This window comes from Haliaeetus leucocephalus, unplaced genomic scaffold (genome assembly GCF_000737465.1).
Source record: "Haliaeetus leucocephalus isolate CR32 unplaced genomic scaffold, Haliaeetus_leucocephalus-4.0 Scaffold317, whole genome shotgun sequence".
NCBI lineage: Eukaryota > Metazoa > Chordata > Aves > Accipitriformes > Accipitridae > Haliaeetus > Haliaeetus leucocephalus.
In genome coordinates, this window is record NW_010972753.1 from 473177 (window position 1) to 491173 (window position 17997).

Below are 17997 nucleotides of genomic sequence, written 5' to 3' on the forward strand. Positions count from 1 at the left end.
ATCCTGATACAAGGCAAATTACTAAGGAAAACATGGGGAAGAACTTGTTAGGACTAACTAATCCAGTTTCATAATTCCAGTTTTTTCCTCCTCTCCAAGAAAATAAAGAAGAAAATAATGTTTTTGTTTCCTGTAGGAGATTTGCATGGAAACCTGGATGATCTTTTGCTGATATTCTATAAGGTAAGTAGGTAGTCTGTGATGTAGCATTTTCACTTCATGACTTGTTAAGAACACATATTTATGTCTGATAGATTTATCTCTGTTAGACCTGTACATGCGGTGTGCATGTACTACACACAGAAATCCTGGAACGATTTGGATGGTGTCTTTGTCATAGTTTTTCCTTCTCCATATCTTTCTGCTCACTGTGAAGGAGGAGATCCAGGAGATCTTTCTCTTCCTAAATGTTGAACTGGAGAATGAATCAAAACTTAAGAGGGCTCCTTGCAATGTCTCTAAAGTCCTGCCACTGTTTTATATTCCATATTGACTAAAGTTTTCTAAAATCAGGAGCTAACTTAGTTCCTGATGTAACACTACACCACGGATAATTTTGGCCCTCCAGAAGAAGTGCAAAAGCTTTCATTTAGGCCTTCCATTGATACCTGCAAAGTGTTTTTTGTTATTATTTGTTTACAGAAACAAAAAAGAGTGCTATCTGTTTAAAAGCTTTGTAAGGTTTGAAAGCAGTCACGCAGTCTGCACAAAATGGAAATACCTTGGGCACCCTTTACATATCCTTGAACAGCTGATTGCTTTTTAATATTAAAAAAGCATAGCCCTGTTTTACTGATGTGAAAAAAATTAAGGTCCAGGCTATCTTTTCCACAATTGTATATTTAACTGAAGATGCAGGAGATTTCCTGTATTTAGTTTCACATTTATCTTTAGCATGAATCATCACCTTTCATTTAGCAGATACTCTCTTTGATTTGCGCTTTCTGGGGGAAAGGGGTTGTGTCTGATCCTTATACATTCATCTGCACTGAATGGAGGCTGAAGTGAGGTAAACCAGGTGTTTAAATGATGTAATTATCTCCCTGCTTCCAACTTCGTTACACTTTATCTGACACTTGTTGAATTGAAACTTGGTTGTTTTGCCCAAGTGCATCCATGAAGCCTGTTGAAGTATAATCAGACCTTTTTATAGAGCTCTGCTTTACTTATTAATCAATCAGTTACATTTAGCTGGTCCTTGGCTTGCAGTCTTCTAGCTGTTATTTTAATTAGACAATCTTCCTTTTTGAAACTGGAATGAGAGTATCATACAGATTGGTTTCATACACAGGACCTGAAATGGGAAAAAAAAACTATATTGAAGATATATGCTCAGATATAGTTATATTTACAACTGCAATAAGCCTGAATTTTACTCCTTTGGAGTGAACAGAAGATGATTCTTTTTCCCCTCTCTAATAGATGTTACAAAGAGAAAAAAAACTCTAAGCAAGGACTAATTCTTGACTTCAGTAAAATCAGAGCCTAAACTCCCGCTGACTTCAGGGACTAGAGTTTACGCCCATTTGTTCTCTGTTAAGCTTCTAGGGGAGTCCTTCCACCAAGCCAAATAAAATGGACAAATATTTTGTCATTTCAAAGTGGTTGAGAAAATAGAGAGCACATGATAGAGCTGCTTAGTTATTTAGAAGCAAATTAAATGACACTATTTTCTGTCCTCTCTGAGCAGTTTACTCAGCAGAGCAGGGAACCCAGTCAGCCTCTGGGATCCATTTTTTTCTGCTTCCCTAACTCTGTTTCAGTTGGAAGGGATTTCCTCCTCTGAATTGGTATGAATCACCCATAAACTTAAACAAGAGGGTGCAATCCTAAACAGTGCCGTGAGGAGTGTAGTGATCTCAGCTCTGCACAGAGCTGTGCAGAGCTGAAATGGCTGCTGACACATTTTGGAGGCCTGCATGCAGACCACCTTGCACATGGTGCTCTGTCCAGGGAACTTTTATCACAGTGTTTTTACAAACTGCTAACAGTAAACACACAGAAGCTAGCAATCTACAGCTTATCAATGCAATGCTGGTTGCAATAGCATGCATAATTCTTAAACCTGGTTTGGGTGAGGCTAAGATAATTACTTTTTTCTCAATAGCCACTTTGTAAGGCTCGTTCAGTCCCTGCATAAATCTCCATTAAATTACAGCATTTCCTGAAATTCCTTGAAACTCTTGAATTTCAAATGATGTATTGCTAAGTTAAATTGTTAAATGGATGCTATGGATAGAAATAGCCTGAAGCTGTAGAAAACGCAAATGACAAACGGAAGTTAATTAATCACTAACCCAGCAGATACAGTAAGGATGCCCAGCAGTAAGTTGCCTTGTTCGCCTCTTTGACGTGTCAGAGCCCGCAACAGCCTTTAATTTAGTTTTGCTCTTACTGTTGGTTGAAACCACAGAAAAGGAAATAAAAACTTTGCATGAGTGTGGAACAAAACTAAAATGTCACATTGAAGTTGGAAGTCCAAAACAAACTCTCATTTAAAACTAAGAGTTGTGTGTAAGCTTTTCCAAAAGAAATAATAGAGTCTGCAGAGTGCTTCAGTAGATCTGTCTTTTAGGACTGCAGTTACAGAGTGGCTGTGTGTATACTGACAATCTGCTGGTGATTCACATCCCTATTGGTTTTAAGGCAAAGCTTTTATTAATTCATCTTTCCAGGAGCTGCAGCTGAGTCTCATCCTGTCTGTTCCATTCCTGAAATCTGTCCTTTCTTTTTTAAAACCACTACAACCCACTGCATTAGCAGAGTCTCATAAATTGCCACTCTTGTGAGCACAGAGCAGCTACAGGCCTCTTCTAAGTTAACTTGGAGAGAGGTGGGAAGGAGGCTATGGCAAAAACCAAGCAAGCCATATTTACAGCAGTCAGGATTGTGCCAGTGTAGGAATCGAGAGATCACGATTCACTGCTGCATCCTGACGTAACAGCACAGGACACTGATTGGGACAAAAAGATATTTCCTGATGGATTCAAATCAAATGTTTAATTGAGTCCCTGACCAAGTCATGCATCCTGCAATAAACCTGCTAAGGCAGTACACCAGGGAATGCCATAGCAAATGCTGGACATCAATGGCAGTAGCTGTATTCAGGAAGTGGGATGTCTTGCAATGCTGCCAAACCTGTTAAGAATGGCTTCCACAGCTGTAATGTGATTTTATATATGTTCTATTGATAATTCTTATGCATGCCAATTGTGAAAAGAGGTTACCTTTTTCTGGCAAGTCAAAATTGAAATAATATTTCTGATACTCATGATTGGAAATGATGAAGCTACACATAGTTGATGCTATATTTTCTGTAAGCTGATGGCACCTGTTGATGTGTTTATAACTAATCTAATGAAACATACCATCAATTCACAATACTAGCTTTTGATAAGTCACCATTCATAATAAAGCATTGCTCTGTATCTTCCAAAAAAAAATAAGGTAAGAAATACCTGTATGTACAGCCTCTCAGGTTTGTGAGTGTTCAAGTATATCTTAGCCCTGGTGGGGGACAAAGTGCAATGTGCATAAAATTGAAGTAGTGCTTTCAGGATTAAAGCAACTGTAATCAAGTTCTTCAGAGTTCTGTATTAAGATTTGATGTCCTCTGGACTATAGTCTTTCTCAGGACTTCTGGAAGCCTACACCGCAAACAATGTAACTATATGAAATCCATTTTCTTACTGTATAAGGAAACATAAGGACCTTCAGACTTGTGTCAGAAGATAATTTTTCATGGCTTTCTTGTCTTCCATTCAAAATGAATGACTCCCTTCTATTTGCAAGTGCATACCTTCCTAGCAGCAGTTGCATTAACAGAAAAGTGTATTTTATTACAAGACTAATATACTTTTTCAATTTAATGTAATACATAAAGGAAAGGATTAGAGATGGTGTTGTAAGAACAGCTAGAGAAGCCATCTCTTCTCTGATGGCTCGTACAGATTGTCTGATACAGAGGTTTTTGTTCTAAACAGTGGAAATAAAGAAATGCTGCATTTTAGATCTCTATTATACAGATTTTTTGCAGATTTTCTAGCAATGTGATCTCATTTAAATGCTATTTCCTTTATTACAGTAGCATAGCAGCATCTCTAAATGTCCTTGTTTTTGTTTCCTTCTGCAGAATGGTCTGCCTTCAGAACAAAACCGTTACGTCTTTAACGGTGATTTTGTTGACAGAGGGAAAAATTCTATGGAAATACTTATAATACTGTTTGCATTTCTTCTTATCTACCCCAATGATTTACACTTGAATAGAGGAAACCATGAAGACTACATCATGAACCTGAGGTAGATTTTAGGGGGCAGGGGAGGGAGCAGTATCTGGCCTTTCATTAGAAATGTTGGAGATTTTGAATGCTCCTTTAGCCACTGGGACACTCTAAAACAGAAGTAATGTTTTATTAGGTATTCAGGTGTAGCTTTGCATCTTCAAGATGTGTGAGAAGGGTAAAGAACATCCTCATTACACACAGACACTCGAATGGGAGTCATGTCTTCTCTCTGACGTAATCACAATCCATTGAGTCAATAGGCTTGGTGCAGCTTCTGGAGTATCAAATCTGGGGAAGGGGGATGGATGGAAGGATGATATTTTAGTTAAAGCATTGGCTTTTTTCATAGCATAGCAAAAGACATAATAGTATGCAATATAATGGAACCAGTCAACTGGGAGCTGATATTTCACTTAACTTTAGACTAAGATGTCACTTCCCAAACACACGGAGCAGGTAAATATCCTAGCTTCTACACAGAGGAGGTCCATTAGTTGAGAGGTGGCAGTCTGGCCCATTCCAGGAACAGGTGAGACCCTGTTTCTAATGCAGACATTTGTACTCAGCTGTACAGCGCTGCCAAGGGAGTGAGCACAGCCAGTGTCTTGGGCTGTAGTGAAAGCGTGAGTGGTAGACAAAACCATCTCACAGACGTGAGAAGTCAGTCCTAGTCCCTACAATTCTAAGCCTCCCCAGTACGTTTTTGGGTGACTAGCTGGTGGTTAACCTGTTGTACCCCTTCTATCACTTGTGTGCACACAGAATATATTGCAGTTTTAACACGGGCATAAACCTGGATTAGAGGCCCATGTTCAAATCTTACTAATGATCCATGTAAGAGAATCAAGTTTCACATGACACTTCCTTTTTCAGCACTTAATTAAAACAAACAAACAAACAAAACCCCCAAAACCAAACAAAAAAACCCCCCCAAAACAAACCATAGAGAAAGATCAGTTACTTTATCTACAAGGTAGGAAAATTCCTGCCCAAAGTAGTAAAAAATATTAACTAAGTCTGTGATGGTATGGAGTGCAAAGATACATTCCTGTGTATGACTCTTTGCTGGGCATTTTGATTAGCAGTGCTGCACATCAGTAAATTTGAAAGCTGGTGGTGTGAAAATGCCCCTTGCACCAAGGATATCTTCGTCTTAAAAGAATGAGTATCAAAATCCTTATCCCTTGTGCGGGAAAAGACATGATAGATGACATTGTCTAATAAAGTTGAGTGATTTAGGACAAAAACTCTGTGGAGGTCTTTTGGGAATTTTTGCCCATCATCAGTTAGGTTCCTTTGAAATTTCTTTGCAGTATCTGAAAGGTAAAACTGCTAAACTATTTCATTTAGATGGGAAAAAGGCCACTTAATAATTATTGGTCTGGATTCTGTTCCTGATCTCTTGTATGTACAAGAAATCAGTTTAACTCAATTATTGAGAAAGAGCAGAAGAAAGCATCTTTAAAACTGAGGTGAGACAGAATGGCAGGAGAAAAACAGGGCTAGAAAACTCCTGGCAAACACTGTAGTGCAGAACATGATGCAGAAAGGGCATGCTGAAAACCAGTTTGTTATGCTGTCCTATTTTCAGATACGGCTTCACAAAAGAAGTTTCGAAGAAGTACAAGGTAAGATTCCTCCTCCTTCTCCTGTATTTTCTTTGTAGTCTTGCACATGAAAAATGAAACTGTGTAAACAAGGAAACTTCCAAACAGTTTATTTAGGTGTAGTACAGAATGACTTCAGTAATGTAGTTGAAATTATTTTGGATTTTCAGTGGAATAACTGACAAAACAATTTTAAGCCTTTTATGCTCAGAGTTCTATAGGGTGAAATAAATAACATCCATAAGGCCACTCAAGAACACAAAAAGAAGTGAACGTGAAAGAAAAATGAAACGCTACAGAGACAATCAAATGGCCCTAAGGTAAATGTCAGAACATGTTTGTCAGTGTTGCAGTTTGGGGTGTCACCTGGATGGAACCGGTCATACAGACTGTGGCAGACATTTCAGCAAAATCTTGAATTTAGAAGCAACAGAATCTGCCAGAAATAGCATCTAATATAAGAGTATGTTTTACAGGACCATGGGCAACAGATTTTGCGTCTTCTGCGAGACGTCTTTAGCTGGCTTCCCCTTGCCACTATAATTGATAGCAAAGTTCTTATCCTACATGGAGGGATTTCAGACACCACAGATTTGGATTTCCTGAGTGCACTTGAGAGAAATAAGGTAAGAGATCATATTCGGGGGGGGGATGGGGGTGGTGGGGGTGGTGTAATTTTGTTTTGTTTAAAAAATCTAGCAGTACAAATACTAAGATCAAGTTGTTTGCACTAGGAAAGGAAACGGCTGCTGTATAAGGTACGTAAGGAAAAAAAAGTCTTGTTTTTCTTCAAAATCAGTGTTTAGGAAGGAAGGTTTCAGTAGGCATTGGGAGCCAATTGTTTGGCTGCTGTAAAATAACATGGGCCTTTTGATTTTAAAATAGCTAAAAATACTTTAGATGCCTCCTTCCTGCAGTGATGACGCATTAGCCAGAAAGTATGAAAAGTACTTAATTCTCAGGCATTTCCGAACACTTTAGAAATCAGTCTAGCCACATCTTTCTAGCACTGCCTTTTGTCCTGGGGCTGTGCTGTTGCTGTCTGTTGTGTGGGGGAAGCTCTCCACCCGTGAGGCGCTCCCTTGGCAGCAGCGGAGCTTTGCACATGTGGGAGAGCCTTTCCAGCAGCATCAAACTTCAAGACCTGGCCTCGAAGACAGGAACTGCTGCTTTTCGGGGATTTAGAGGACAGAAATGTTCTCTTTTTTCTGAAATGGTGAGCAAACAGCTCTATCAAATCAGTGGAAAATGGTGTGGGATTTGGTCTCAATTTGGACAACTAAATCAAGATGTCTGCTTGTGATCAGGGTGCTTAGGCTCCTTATAATCAGTGGAGATCCAGGTCTTATCATTGCTCAGGCGTAGGTCTCCAGTGCTGTTCGTGGAAGCACCTCATAGCCTAGAGATATCCCCTCTGGCCTCTGCCTGCGTCTGGAGAAAGTTGTCTTCACAGGTCTCCTCCACCGGTCTCCTTTAGGTCTGATTCGTATCTGCCCATCTCACGCTAATTCACAGATAAGGCAGAGCATCCCAGATGGCACGAGATACCTATGTTTAAGCAACCTTGTGTACCTTGTCATTAGTGTCTGTGGAATCCAGAACTATTTCTCTCATCCTCATGTTTTCTAATGCAGAAATAAATGCTTTACAGGACAGTCAGGTGTATCTCTGTTTCTTAAAGATGTGAAAAAGGGCAATGAATGCTTCTGGTCATTGGAGTCTGGGCTCCGTTGGTTGTACCACTGTACACTAAAATTGGGTGCCTAACTACAGATGCAGGTGTCTTAACTGTGAGCTCTGTTCTGCCCACACTTTCACCAAGGCTGGGCTCGGCATGTTGCTGATGCAGTATCTGTGAAATTCAGAATTAACAGGTCAAAGTTGCTGCCACAGGAGAGCGTTGCTAATGAGATGTGTGGGCCACAACTTGTGGTGATATCACTCAAGGCCAACTGATGTATTTTAATTGGTTCAGCTGGCAACTGACAGGTCTCAAATACTGGTCAGTGCACTGGGGAATAACCTGGTGTTTTGCATTTTGTTTTGCATCAGTCCTTTCCTTTGTTAAAGAGTAGACTTTTGGGTGGTGGTGGTGTTTTGTTGTTGGGGTTTTTTTGTTCTGGAAATGTGCTAGTATTGAGAAAATTTCAAATGAGAAGAAAAGATACTCCCTAGAGAAGAGTTTGTATTAATGGGCATTGATGGAGCCATAGCACACAGCTCTGAAAAAGCAAATGCCCATGCGTATTGGAAGAGGTTGATTTAATAATAAAAGGGCCTGCTGTAATACTTCATAATTTCACTGTTATCCTCCCGATATTCCATTTATTTTAGCCAAATTAACCTAGCAGCATGCTACTGTATCAGAATAGTAGTGAATGCAGTTCATCTTCAGTACAGTATACATGTATATTTTCAGTTTCCAGTGAACTGGGCCCTTAAGTGTCATCCCTGAGCCCAGAACATACTTGCTCTATAGTGAGACCTTATGACTGACTGTGGCTTGGAATGAGTCTGTGTGTCTGGATCAGAATGTGAGAGCAGCTCTGAAGAGGCTGGTCACTGATAGACATAAAGCAAAATTTCTGCAAGTGCCAAACACCTGCAGCTTCCACTAAACCTGTGAGTTCAGGACATGAGAGAGTTTAATACTGAGTACAGGAAAAAGGAGCTGATATGCCTTTCAGCTGACATGTCTGTTATCATCTTTATGTTCTGGTAACTCTTTCTTTCTTTCTTTCTTTTTTTTTAAAGTTGAAATCTTTGATGCGGCCACCAAAGTCAGTGAGAGACAGACAGGACCAACTGAAGGAGAGAATTCCCACCACCAGACCCAGTAAACACACTGCAGGGAAAACACAACACATCTCTTTATCGGGCTGTGCTGAGCCTTCAGGCTCAAATTTGCCTCCAGACCCCGCCCTGAAGGAATGGAAACAAGTAGGTGAAACCAAAGACAGACTGATTCCGAACCCCCACTGCACAAAACCAGCAGGTGCTCTGTTCAGGCAGTATGTTTGAGTCTGAGGGAGCTGTCTCTTGGTAAAAAAACCATCATTCTTGGGAGTATACTAGCCAGCTATTAGTTATTTGGATGCTTTTTATAGACCTGGTAATAAAGGCTTGTGATTTTTATACCTAACAAGTACAGCTTACCCATTTTTTCTTAGCCATTAGGAGGAAACTGCTCAGTACGAAATGTGTTTGTGTGCCCTCCTGTGGTTGGATCTGTTGGTACATATGTGGTTGTCAGTTTAAGTAGGCCAGACTTTGCAATCGTTGGTGATAGTGAGCACCTTTTTTTGGCTGTGGTTTTGGCAGCTGAATGCTGATACTGTCCAAAAAACCCAACTCCTGAGACCTACAGGCTGATTACTCAAGAGTGGGAAGTTTTGTCCTCTGGCTGTTCATTTCCTCTTGAATATTAGAGGCAATATGGAGCTCTTGTCATACTGTAATTTAACAAATGGTGACAATGCGAAAAGCTGAATTTGCACAGAAATTTAGAAGCTCAAAATTGAGTTTTATGTAAGTTTATTTTTCTGAGCCTCTCTTCAGACAACTGCTTCAAGGGGCAGACAGTTTTCTTTTGCTTCTTGAGAAGCAAATCTGTCTCTGAAAATGTGATTTCCTATCTGAGCTACAAACTAACAAAGTGGGCACAAGCAACCCCCCTGAAATATGACAGTCCCCCAGCTAACCAAGTGTCCACTCAGCCACGCTCACAAATGTGAAGTGGAATGAGTTAAGTGTACACCTTGTCCAGTGAGGTTTAAACAAACACATTTTGCCTCATGTTTGCTACTGATGAGAATTATTAGGTTAGGTGACTTTAAACCATGATAATTCATCCTCATGTCCGAATCCTACTAAAATGCTAATATGTAAAATCTTGTTTTGAAACATGAGCTAACTGAAGACAATAAAGCCAAAGGCAACTCTTGTCATGTTTAGAGCAGGCACTCCCAAGCTTAGTTTAGGTAAAACCACCAACCCATGTGGTTATCAGGTCTGTGCTGGGAAATAGAAAATGCCTCTCACACCTACGTGTGAAGAAGGCAGCTTTTGCTCTCTTTGAAATAGCCCAGGTACCATTCCTGAGGCACCCAGCTGAGTCTGGAAGCCTCGGCTGTAAAAGGAGGTACATTTCTGAAATGATATTTCATCAGAAGAAAGTTCATCCAAAATGTAGAAAATGTTTCTTAAGATAAGTAGAACAAAATTTTCAGCCCAAAAGAATGCCCTGCTGAAAGGAAGGAAGAAAACACAATACCTACTGTTAGCTCAGGTGTGTTTTCTCCCTGTACTGTGGGGCTTTTGCTATAGCCAGTACTTTAGACAGCCATAGCCTGTCAGTTCTCACCTACTATCAGTGCTCACTTGCTTGAGTTTGCTATTTATAGATCCTTGACATTCTCTGGAGCGATCCAAGAAGCCAGAATGGCTGTACACCAAACAAGTGTCGAGGAGGAGGTTGTTACTTTGGTCCCGATGTCACTGCCAAGCTGTTTGAAAGGTATAATCTAAAGATGCTCATCAGGTCTCATGAATTCAAGCCAGAAGGTTATGAGATCAGTCACAATGGGAAGGTAAGGTGCTTCCATGTAAAGTAGAATTCTCCTGTGAATTTCACAGGCATATCCACAGCTTTGTCTCCAAAGTTAAAAAAAATGAATGACTTCTTTAAAATGGGTTTGGGGGAATTGTGTGCTAGATAGATGCTAGAAGACATTACGGAGTTCTGACAAAACTCTTTACAGCTTCAGGGAGTGGGGACTGGCTTATTACTCGTGTGAAAAAAATGAACATCAACAAAATCCCTGAGGAGAGTTATGTGTAAATACAGTGCAAGAGATCCTCTAAGGATCTAGAAGCCTTTTAACTTAATTTCTTTTCTGACCCTACTCTGACATGCTGTATCAGGAAGCCAGCAAGAATCCTGAAAACCAGATCTATCTTAGAAAGAGGTTTCTGCTAAACAGCATGTTGCATCACACTTCCCTCTGAACTGAAATCTTCCTGTATCAGGCCAAAAATACAGGCCTGGAGCTCTGACTCAAAGTGCGAGCAATTTGGTGAACAATGTAGTTGTTAATCTCTGGTTTTATATGTAGACAATTTTATAACCTGCATGTTTTGCTAAGATCAGTTTCAGAAATCAGTCTTGAGAGTTGTTCTAGCCATTCCAGTTTCTTTGTTTCCTATGATCAGGTTATCACTATATTTTCTGCCTCTAACTATTATGAAGAGGGAAGCAACCGGGGAGCATACATCAAACTGAATCCTGAACTGATTCCTCGGTTTGTACAGTACCAAGTCAGCAAGTACACACGCAGGCAGAATCTTCGGGAGAGGTAAAGCTGTGTGTTGTATGCAGCGAGCGTGTACTCACTTAGCATGTGAATACCTGCCACAAATCTACAGCTTCACTGAATAATTGAATAGGCATCTGTTTTTTCCTTGGTTTTCTTTATTTTTCTCTTTTACAATTTAAAAATTAATGCAGCAGACAAAACATGTTCTAAGAAGTGCTCTAACTTGGTTTCCTGAGAAACTCCCAAAGGTAATTAGATGTAGTAAGTGGTTAGAACAGACCATTGTCAGGGACTAGTAAAGGGCCTGTGCCTGTCTGTCAGGTCTGCTTTAAGGCTGCAGTGTTAATCTGGACAAATCCTGTTATGAATTGAGTCCAAAAAGTTTATCATGACAGCTTTGCCATGCCTAGCACTGTGGTTAGATTTACTAAAGCAAAGCAGCTTAGAATTACCTGCATAAACTCGATTATCTCTTAAGTTCAGATTATTCTTATGGGCCTTTGTTTTGTTGTTTTTGTTCTTCCCTGTCCCCCACCATGTTGTCTTTTAGGATGACCCTAAACATACTACATGTTAAAGGATATAAGAATTTGATAATGAATGTTGAAAAGCATAAAATGTTAGAGGATTTCAATCCTTTAATAATCTGCTCTGCATTTTTTTTCCTCCTAGGGTGGGTACAATTGAATCATCTGCCTTAAAGTGCTTACGAGAGAAGATTTATGCTCACAGGTCTGAACTCACTAGTGCTTTTGCACAGTATGACCTCAACGGCACAGGTAACACTACTTTGTTCAGCTGCCACCATGGGGAAAGCAGCTTCCATGTGCATGTGGGGGCAGAGGGGACAAACCCCATGGAGATGAGTCCTGCCTGCCAGCATAAGGCTGGAGGGCAGCACAGGCTGGTCGATCTTGTGTTCTTCCTGACCACAGCGGAGGAGAGGTATTAGCAAGTGCCTAGCCCCAGAAAACAACCTGAGGTGGATGAAGCTTTAAGTAGGAAGAAGAAAACAAATGAAATACATTGGCAAATAAGGGAACGGTGTCTGTTGTTGAGCAGAGTTTGGACAGGCACATCTAGCTCCAGAAGCTCAAAGGTCACCACCTTCACTTAGGAGTGTCTTCAGACGATGTCAGACAGGGAACTGGGGTCTTGGGTGAGAGGGAACTGGTCTTCATCTGTGTCTGGGAGATACCTGAGGAAAGCTGACTGGCTATGCCACTAGCAGACAAACACTCACCCATCAGTTGAGGAAAAGTCAGTGGTTAAACTGATACATGAACCTTTTATGTAGGAGCAAGTTCTTGATGATTTCTAGCACAAATACAACTTTACCTCATGATGGCTTCTCACTTGGCTGGGTTGTCATCTGTGCCCCTAAAAGGGCAATCAATAGCATGATGGTACTGCCTCTTTGGCCACTGAACAACTGTTTAACATGTTTCTGTCTTACTGGGTTTTCAGCCATGTATATATCTCTAGTTGCAGCTCAGCTCACATCTGAAATACCTTTTGAGTTTATGCCATGAACAGTATTAAAACATGCTACACATCATAATAGCATCACAAAGTTGTTGAGGTTGGAAGGGACCTATGGAAATGTCTAGTCCCACCCCACTGCTCATTGTTATGAGGGTTTTTTATCCCAGGGTTAGGAGAAAATGTTTATGTTTTGCAACTGTTCTTACTGATGTGTGCTGTGTCACATACTGCTTGTAACCATGAACCGACCCCTTCTGGCAGGCAGGATTTCTGTCAATGACTGGGCTGCAGTGATGGAGTCTGTCCTACAGCTGGAACTGCCCTGGAGGATGCTGCGCTCGCAGTTAGCACAGATGACCCCAGATGGAGAAGTTGACTTCATGTCATGTTTTTATGACTTGAAAATAGGTCAACCTATAAAAGAGGTAAGGACAAAAATGCCTCCTTGCAAATCTTGGAGGAGCAGCTTTTGGTGCAACTTGAGGCACAAGACAGTGGTTTGGCCAATCATGTAAACATCTACAGCTGAACTGGTTGCCAAGCTTCTTTTTATAGTCACTGGAGGGAAATGAGCAGTGCTAGGGTACGAATCATCATTCCCTGCTAAGGTAGATGCTTAAAATAGGTTGGATGAATCACATGCTAGAACTGCTTCTTACTTTCCGTTGAGTCTCAAGGGCGTTTAGATAATGTAGCTGAGGAGATGCGACAAAGCCTACCCAGAGCACTCAACCCTTACTCTTTGAGACAAGCTTTTCAAATGTGCACCAGAGCCAATTCAGGCACCTGTAGGAGGGAGTCACATTTGCACATGGATGTTTAGATGTTTTAACAGTAGCTGAGGTCTCTTCTACAGAGTCCAGTTGTTACCAAGTGGCTGCATAGTGATTTGGTACTTGGCTATTGCTGTCATTTTCTAAATGGCAGGCTCCATTCACGTATGTACAGTAAAAGCTTTGTATGGCTGCATGGCATACAGCGTCTTCCCTAGATTATCTGTACTTCCACAAATAACTACTGAAGGAGGAGGTTTGAAGGGCTCCTTCCCCTCTGTCCTGCCATCTGAAAGGGACAGGTTTTAGCTGATTATTCCTCAGGGCAAGACACTAAGTATCATTCCAGGGAACTCAAGTGTAAGGATTTTTTTTTTTTTTAGACATTTGACAAGTTAAACTGGGAAAATAGATTTGGATAGTACATATTCTGTGGTTAGCCTAATGCAAACCAAAGTCTGAAGAGTTTCCTTTATGTGACTTCAAAACCAGGTTCAGCCAGCTTTGGTGGAAACACTGTGCAGATACAGAAAGGATCTGGAGATCATCTTTAATGTCATTGACAAAGATCACTCAGGTAAGTCTAGGTAACTCCACTATACCAGCTCTAAGAAGCCTATACTAGTTATCTTTCCCCACTGTGTTTCCTCCTTAAGGCTTCTAAATATAGAGGAACCAGAGGTGATGTCATTTTTCCATTTTAGTGAAGACTAATTTAAGCAGTCAGGCTGTAACCATATAAGGGGTGGTGCACAGAGCCTAACTTGAGAAAAACTTCTCATATATCCCATCTCCAGTACTGGCTTCACTCTTTTGGGGGCTTTTTCTCCCTTCCACTCTCATTCAGTATTTACTGCTTTCTCAATTCTGCTGTTGAAAGCATTAGATCATTACCTGAAGTAAAAATGTGCTTCAGTCATGAAATCACAAAACTCACCCAAGCCACGGTAGGCAGGTAACTTTCTTGCAGTGAAGGAGCGTGCATGTGTGTGTATGCAGGAACGGGAAACAGCACTGGAAAAAAAGCAACCTGCTGTCTGTCTCCTTTAGGTCTGATTTCTCTTGAGGAGTTTGGCCATACATGGAAACTCTTCGCTTCTCACCTGGGCATTGAGGTGTATGATGAATCCCTCGACAAGTTAGTCCTCAGCATAGACTACAACAAAGATGGCCACATTGACTTCAATGAGTTTTTAGAGGCCTTTCATGTGGTTCATAGACTAGAGAAGAAGGCAAACTCATGAAAAGGCAGAACTTGTAGGCTGTCTTGGAAGCTCACCTTCCTGTTATTAGTCATAAGCAGTCTGGGAAACCAATTTCCAGACTCCCAATAAATGGGCTGCTCGATACTGTAAGCATTGCAGTCACTGTCTAAGCCTTTATTTAGTCCCTTCTCGATGGCATATACCTGCTAGTAATGAGCCAGAAAAGATTAAAACCCACTACTTATATATAGTATTACTGTTTGTCACTGCCACATCAGTACTTTACAATTTATCCTCCCCTTTGGTGGCATCTCCCCCATCCATCTAATCTGTGAACACTACCAAGGCTGTACCTACAACCCCACAGGAAGAGAAACTTCAGAATGTTTCTTTCAGCAGGCCCTAGTGACAGCTGAGAAGTAGTGCTGATGGCAGCAAGGAACATATCAGACCCTCCCTGGCGATACAACAGGCATGACAGAGGCCTGCTGTGGACTATCCAATCCAGGAGAGGAAAATAGGGAAGAAGAACCATCTAGTAAAGAAAGGTAGTTCTGCATTTAATCTTCCTCTCCACGTGATGCAGTGGAAGTAAAACATTCCAGGTCACTATCTATCCTCCTCAAAGTTTACAGACACAACTTAAAGGATTTTAGTTGAAAGGCATTTATGCTTGCACTAGATTTCCTCTTGCTATTGCTTACTTTTCCCTACATTTGTTGGGGCTTGGAGCTAAAAGTAATAACTTATCACCTTACTGAAGGCTAAATCCATAGCATGTTGATGTAACATATGATAGATCACAAAATAAAGCTTTAGCTTTCACAATAATGTGTAAGTAAGTGTGGTGTCTTTTTGCCTGTATTTTGGTATCCTATACCTATGAGAGTACAACACACCTTTCCTGGAGATGAACTGGATTTCTTTAAAACAAAGAGATGAGTAAGAATACAGAATAGATTTTGATACTACTGAACCTAACTATTCTTGCATATAGTTAAGCATAAATTCTTTATCAAGTAAAGTAAACAAATTCTGAAATTGAGGTTTTGGAACACAGTGCTCCCGGCCTCCTCCCAACTGCAAGCCAACATTCCCATTCCTGCAAGTACCACCGCATCCACTCCTGTGGGGGAGAGCAGGGAGATCTGGACCTAATTCTCTTGCATGTTACACTCTGAAAGCAACACACTGCTGCAAAGTGAAGTGCAGCCAGGTCAGGAGCTTTTTGAGACAGTACTTACCTCATTCAGCCTTAGTAAATACAATGGGCATAAAGTGCTTTTTGGGTACAAAACAGTTGCAGCCTAGCCTGTCTTCAAATTTTAGTACGAAAAGATAAACTAAGTAAAGTAGCTAGGTTTTATTTAATAATGGTGTTGAAAGCAGAAAAAAAAGCATCCTTCCCAGTTTATCATGACAGAATGTGACAGCAGCCTAAGCTTATGATATACTGCTGTCTGAAACCTTACTTTCTATGATTAAATACAAAACACTTTTCCAGAAGTATTCTGTAGCTTGACACATGAATGAATGAATGTGCACACACTTAGCTCTAGTGCCTAGGGGAGGGGGGAAGAAAAATCTTTAATAGTGCAAATGAAATTTACAGTAAAACATTAATGGCATTGGTAATATTGAATGTATATTTTTAGCATGCATTTATTCTGATCTATGTACCGTGAGGCTCAGTCCCACCTTATTCCAGTGACAAAAAGGCTCCACCTAAGGACAAACACCACTGCGCATGAGTGGTGGGAAGCGAGATCCCACCGTTTCCTTGCTGCGGGTGCGAAGCAACCAGGTGGAAGGGGACAGCGCAGCCCTTTGGAGTCCTCGCTAGGGTGTGCGACAAGACGGGGGAGCTCAGGAACATGGCTGACAGCCTCCAAGCTTAGGCGTCCCCCTCCAATGACGTGCTCCTGAAGCTACCCAAACATGACCTAGAAGGACGCTCACCTTGAGGGATCACTTCATGAGAAGGGATGTAAAGGTAAGGCTGCGGCGCCGTGCTTCATGCTGCAGGTGGTGAGATGAGGCTTTCAGGGACGCAGTACTGAAGTATGAGAGGAGCCAAAGAAGAAAAAGCCTGCCCTGTCAGCTGCTAGTGGCACACAAGAACCCCCTAAGAGAAGAAGGGGGTGGCAGGAGGAGTAACTGTGAAACATCTAATGGCAGGAATAAAAGCCACTCAAGACAAAAACTGGGAGTGGGAGAATGCCCAGCTACTTGTACTTAAAACCAAACCATTCGAGCTGAAGCTCTTCTTCCATAACCCCCCACCCCCAATCTTTATTTCTTAATCCCACAATTTTATGCAGCAGCTACTTAATATTACAGCTGTGAGCAGTCCTTTGAGCAAGGACCACATCAGTCTGCAGCTGAGTGCCCAAACTCTTGCCCTACAGTACAGAGGCCACCGCTGGAGGCATCGCTCTTTCTCCAACTGTCTGGGCAGCTCTGCCCCTGCCTCTGGACTGTGCCAGAAAGTGCCCAGCATTGGACCCAGACTTACCCAGGCTCCCACTTCACTCAAGCCCCTGGCTGTTGCCGGAGGGGTGACCCAGTCCCGCAGAGCCCTGCGCCGCAGGGGCCCAGCCTGGGTGTTTCACTACCCACCACAGAAAGCGACTGCCCCTTTTTAGGTCTCCTAAGGCCTGCGCTGCTCACCTTCACCTCCCAGGAACAAGTGGGGCTCTTTCCCTGAGGAAGGAGACTACAGTTAGCAGGAGAGAAGCCAGACAAACTTTGTACCCCAACCATCCAGTTTTCACATTTACTTGTAGGAACAGCAGCTGGGGGAGATCAATGCCACTTTTTATCTGCCTAGTCTGACAAACTCATGTCCTTCACACAGCAGCAGGGAGAAGGCAACAGCTGTGAGGCAGCGAGGAGGGAGGGTGCTGGCCCAGAGGAGCTGGGTTGAGGCCAGCATGCTCCATGTGCTCTGAGCTGGACACAGCTCATTCTTCTGGCCAGCCCCCCACCAGCCCCGTTTCTGGTTGCAGGCATGCCTGGCTGCTCCCCAGAGTTGTGTAGGTGCTTCTGTCCCCACTGTGGCAAACTGCTTAGGGCAGCAGTGCCCATCAGACTGGAAAGACCAGGTCTGAGGTGGGTCTATTTTAATTCATTAATGCCCTTGTGTCTGAGGCACAGATGTGTCTGTTTGCTTTGCCTTCTTCCTATAAATGAGTTTCCAGGGACTTGAAGTCAGCCCTGTCATCCTCTGCTGGCTCCCCTGGGAAGCCTGACAGGCAAGTCCAGCCTCTGCCAATTAGTTCAGCCCCATACAAACTGCAAAGAAGTCATCACATATTTTCACTGGGAGC

General features: G+C 41.9%; 1 protein-coding gene across 1 annotated transcript in view; it reads left to right on the forward strand.

Annotated features, from left to right (window-relative positions):
* Positions 1 to 14707, forward strand: part of PPEF1 (protein phosphatase, EF-hand calcium binding domain 1) — a 29719-nt gene extending 15012 nt beyond the window's left edge. Inside the window, exons 6-16 of the mRNA XM_010571377.1 lie at positions 137 to 183; positions 4133 to 4299; positions 5875 to 5911; positions 6367 to 6516; positions 8645 to 8830; positions 10294 to 10479; positions 11102 to 11244; positions 11878 to 11984; positions 12952 to 13115; positions 13956 to 14040; positions 14514 to 14707. Coding sequence (XP_010569679.1) covers positions 137 to 183; positions 4133 to 4299; positions 5875 to 5911; positions 6367 to 6516; positions 8645 to 8830; positions 10294 to 10479; positions 11102 to 11244; positions 11878 to 11984; positions 12952 to 13115; positions 13956 to 14040; positions 14514 to 14707 — 1466 coding nt within the window. The remainder of the gene's footprint in view (positions 1 to 136; positions 184 to 4132; positions 4300 to 5874; positions 5912 to 6366; positions 6517 to 8644; positions 8831 to 10293; positions 10480 to 11101; positions 11245 to 11877; positions 11985 to 12951; positions 13116 to 13955; positions 14041 to 14513) is intronic.
* Positions 14708 to 17997: the final 3290 nt, after the last annotated feature.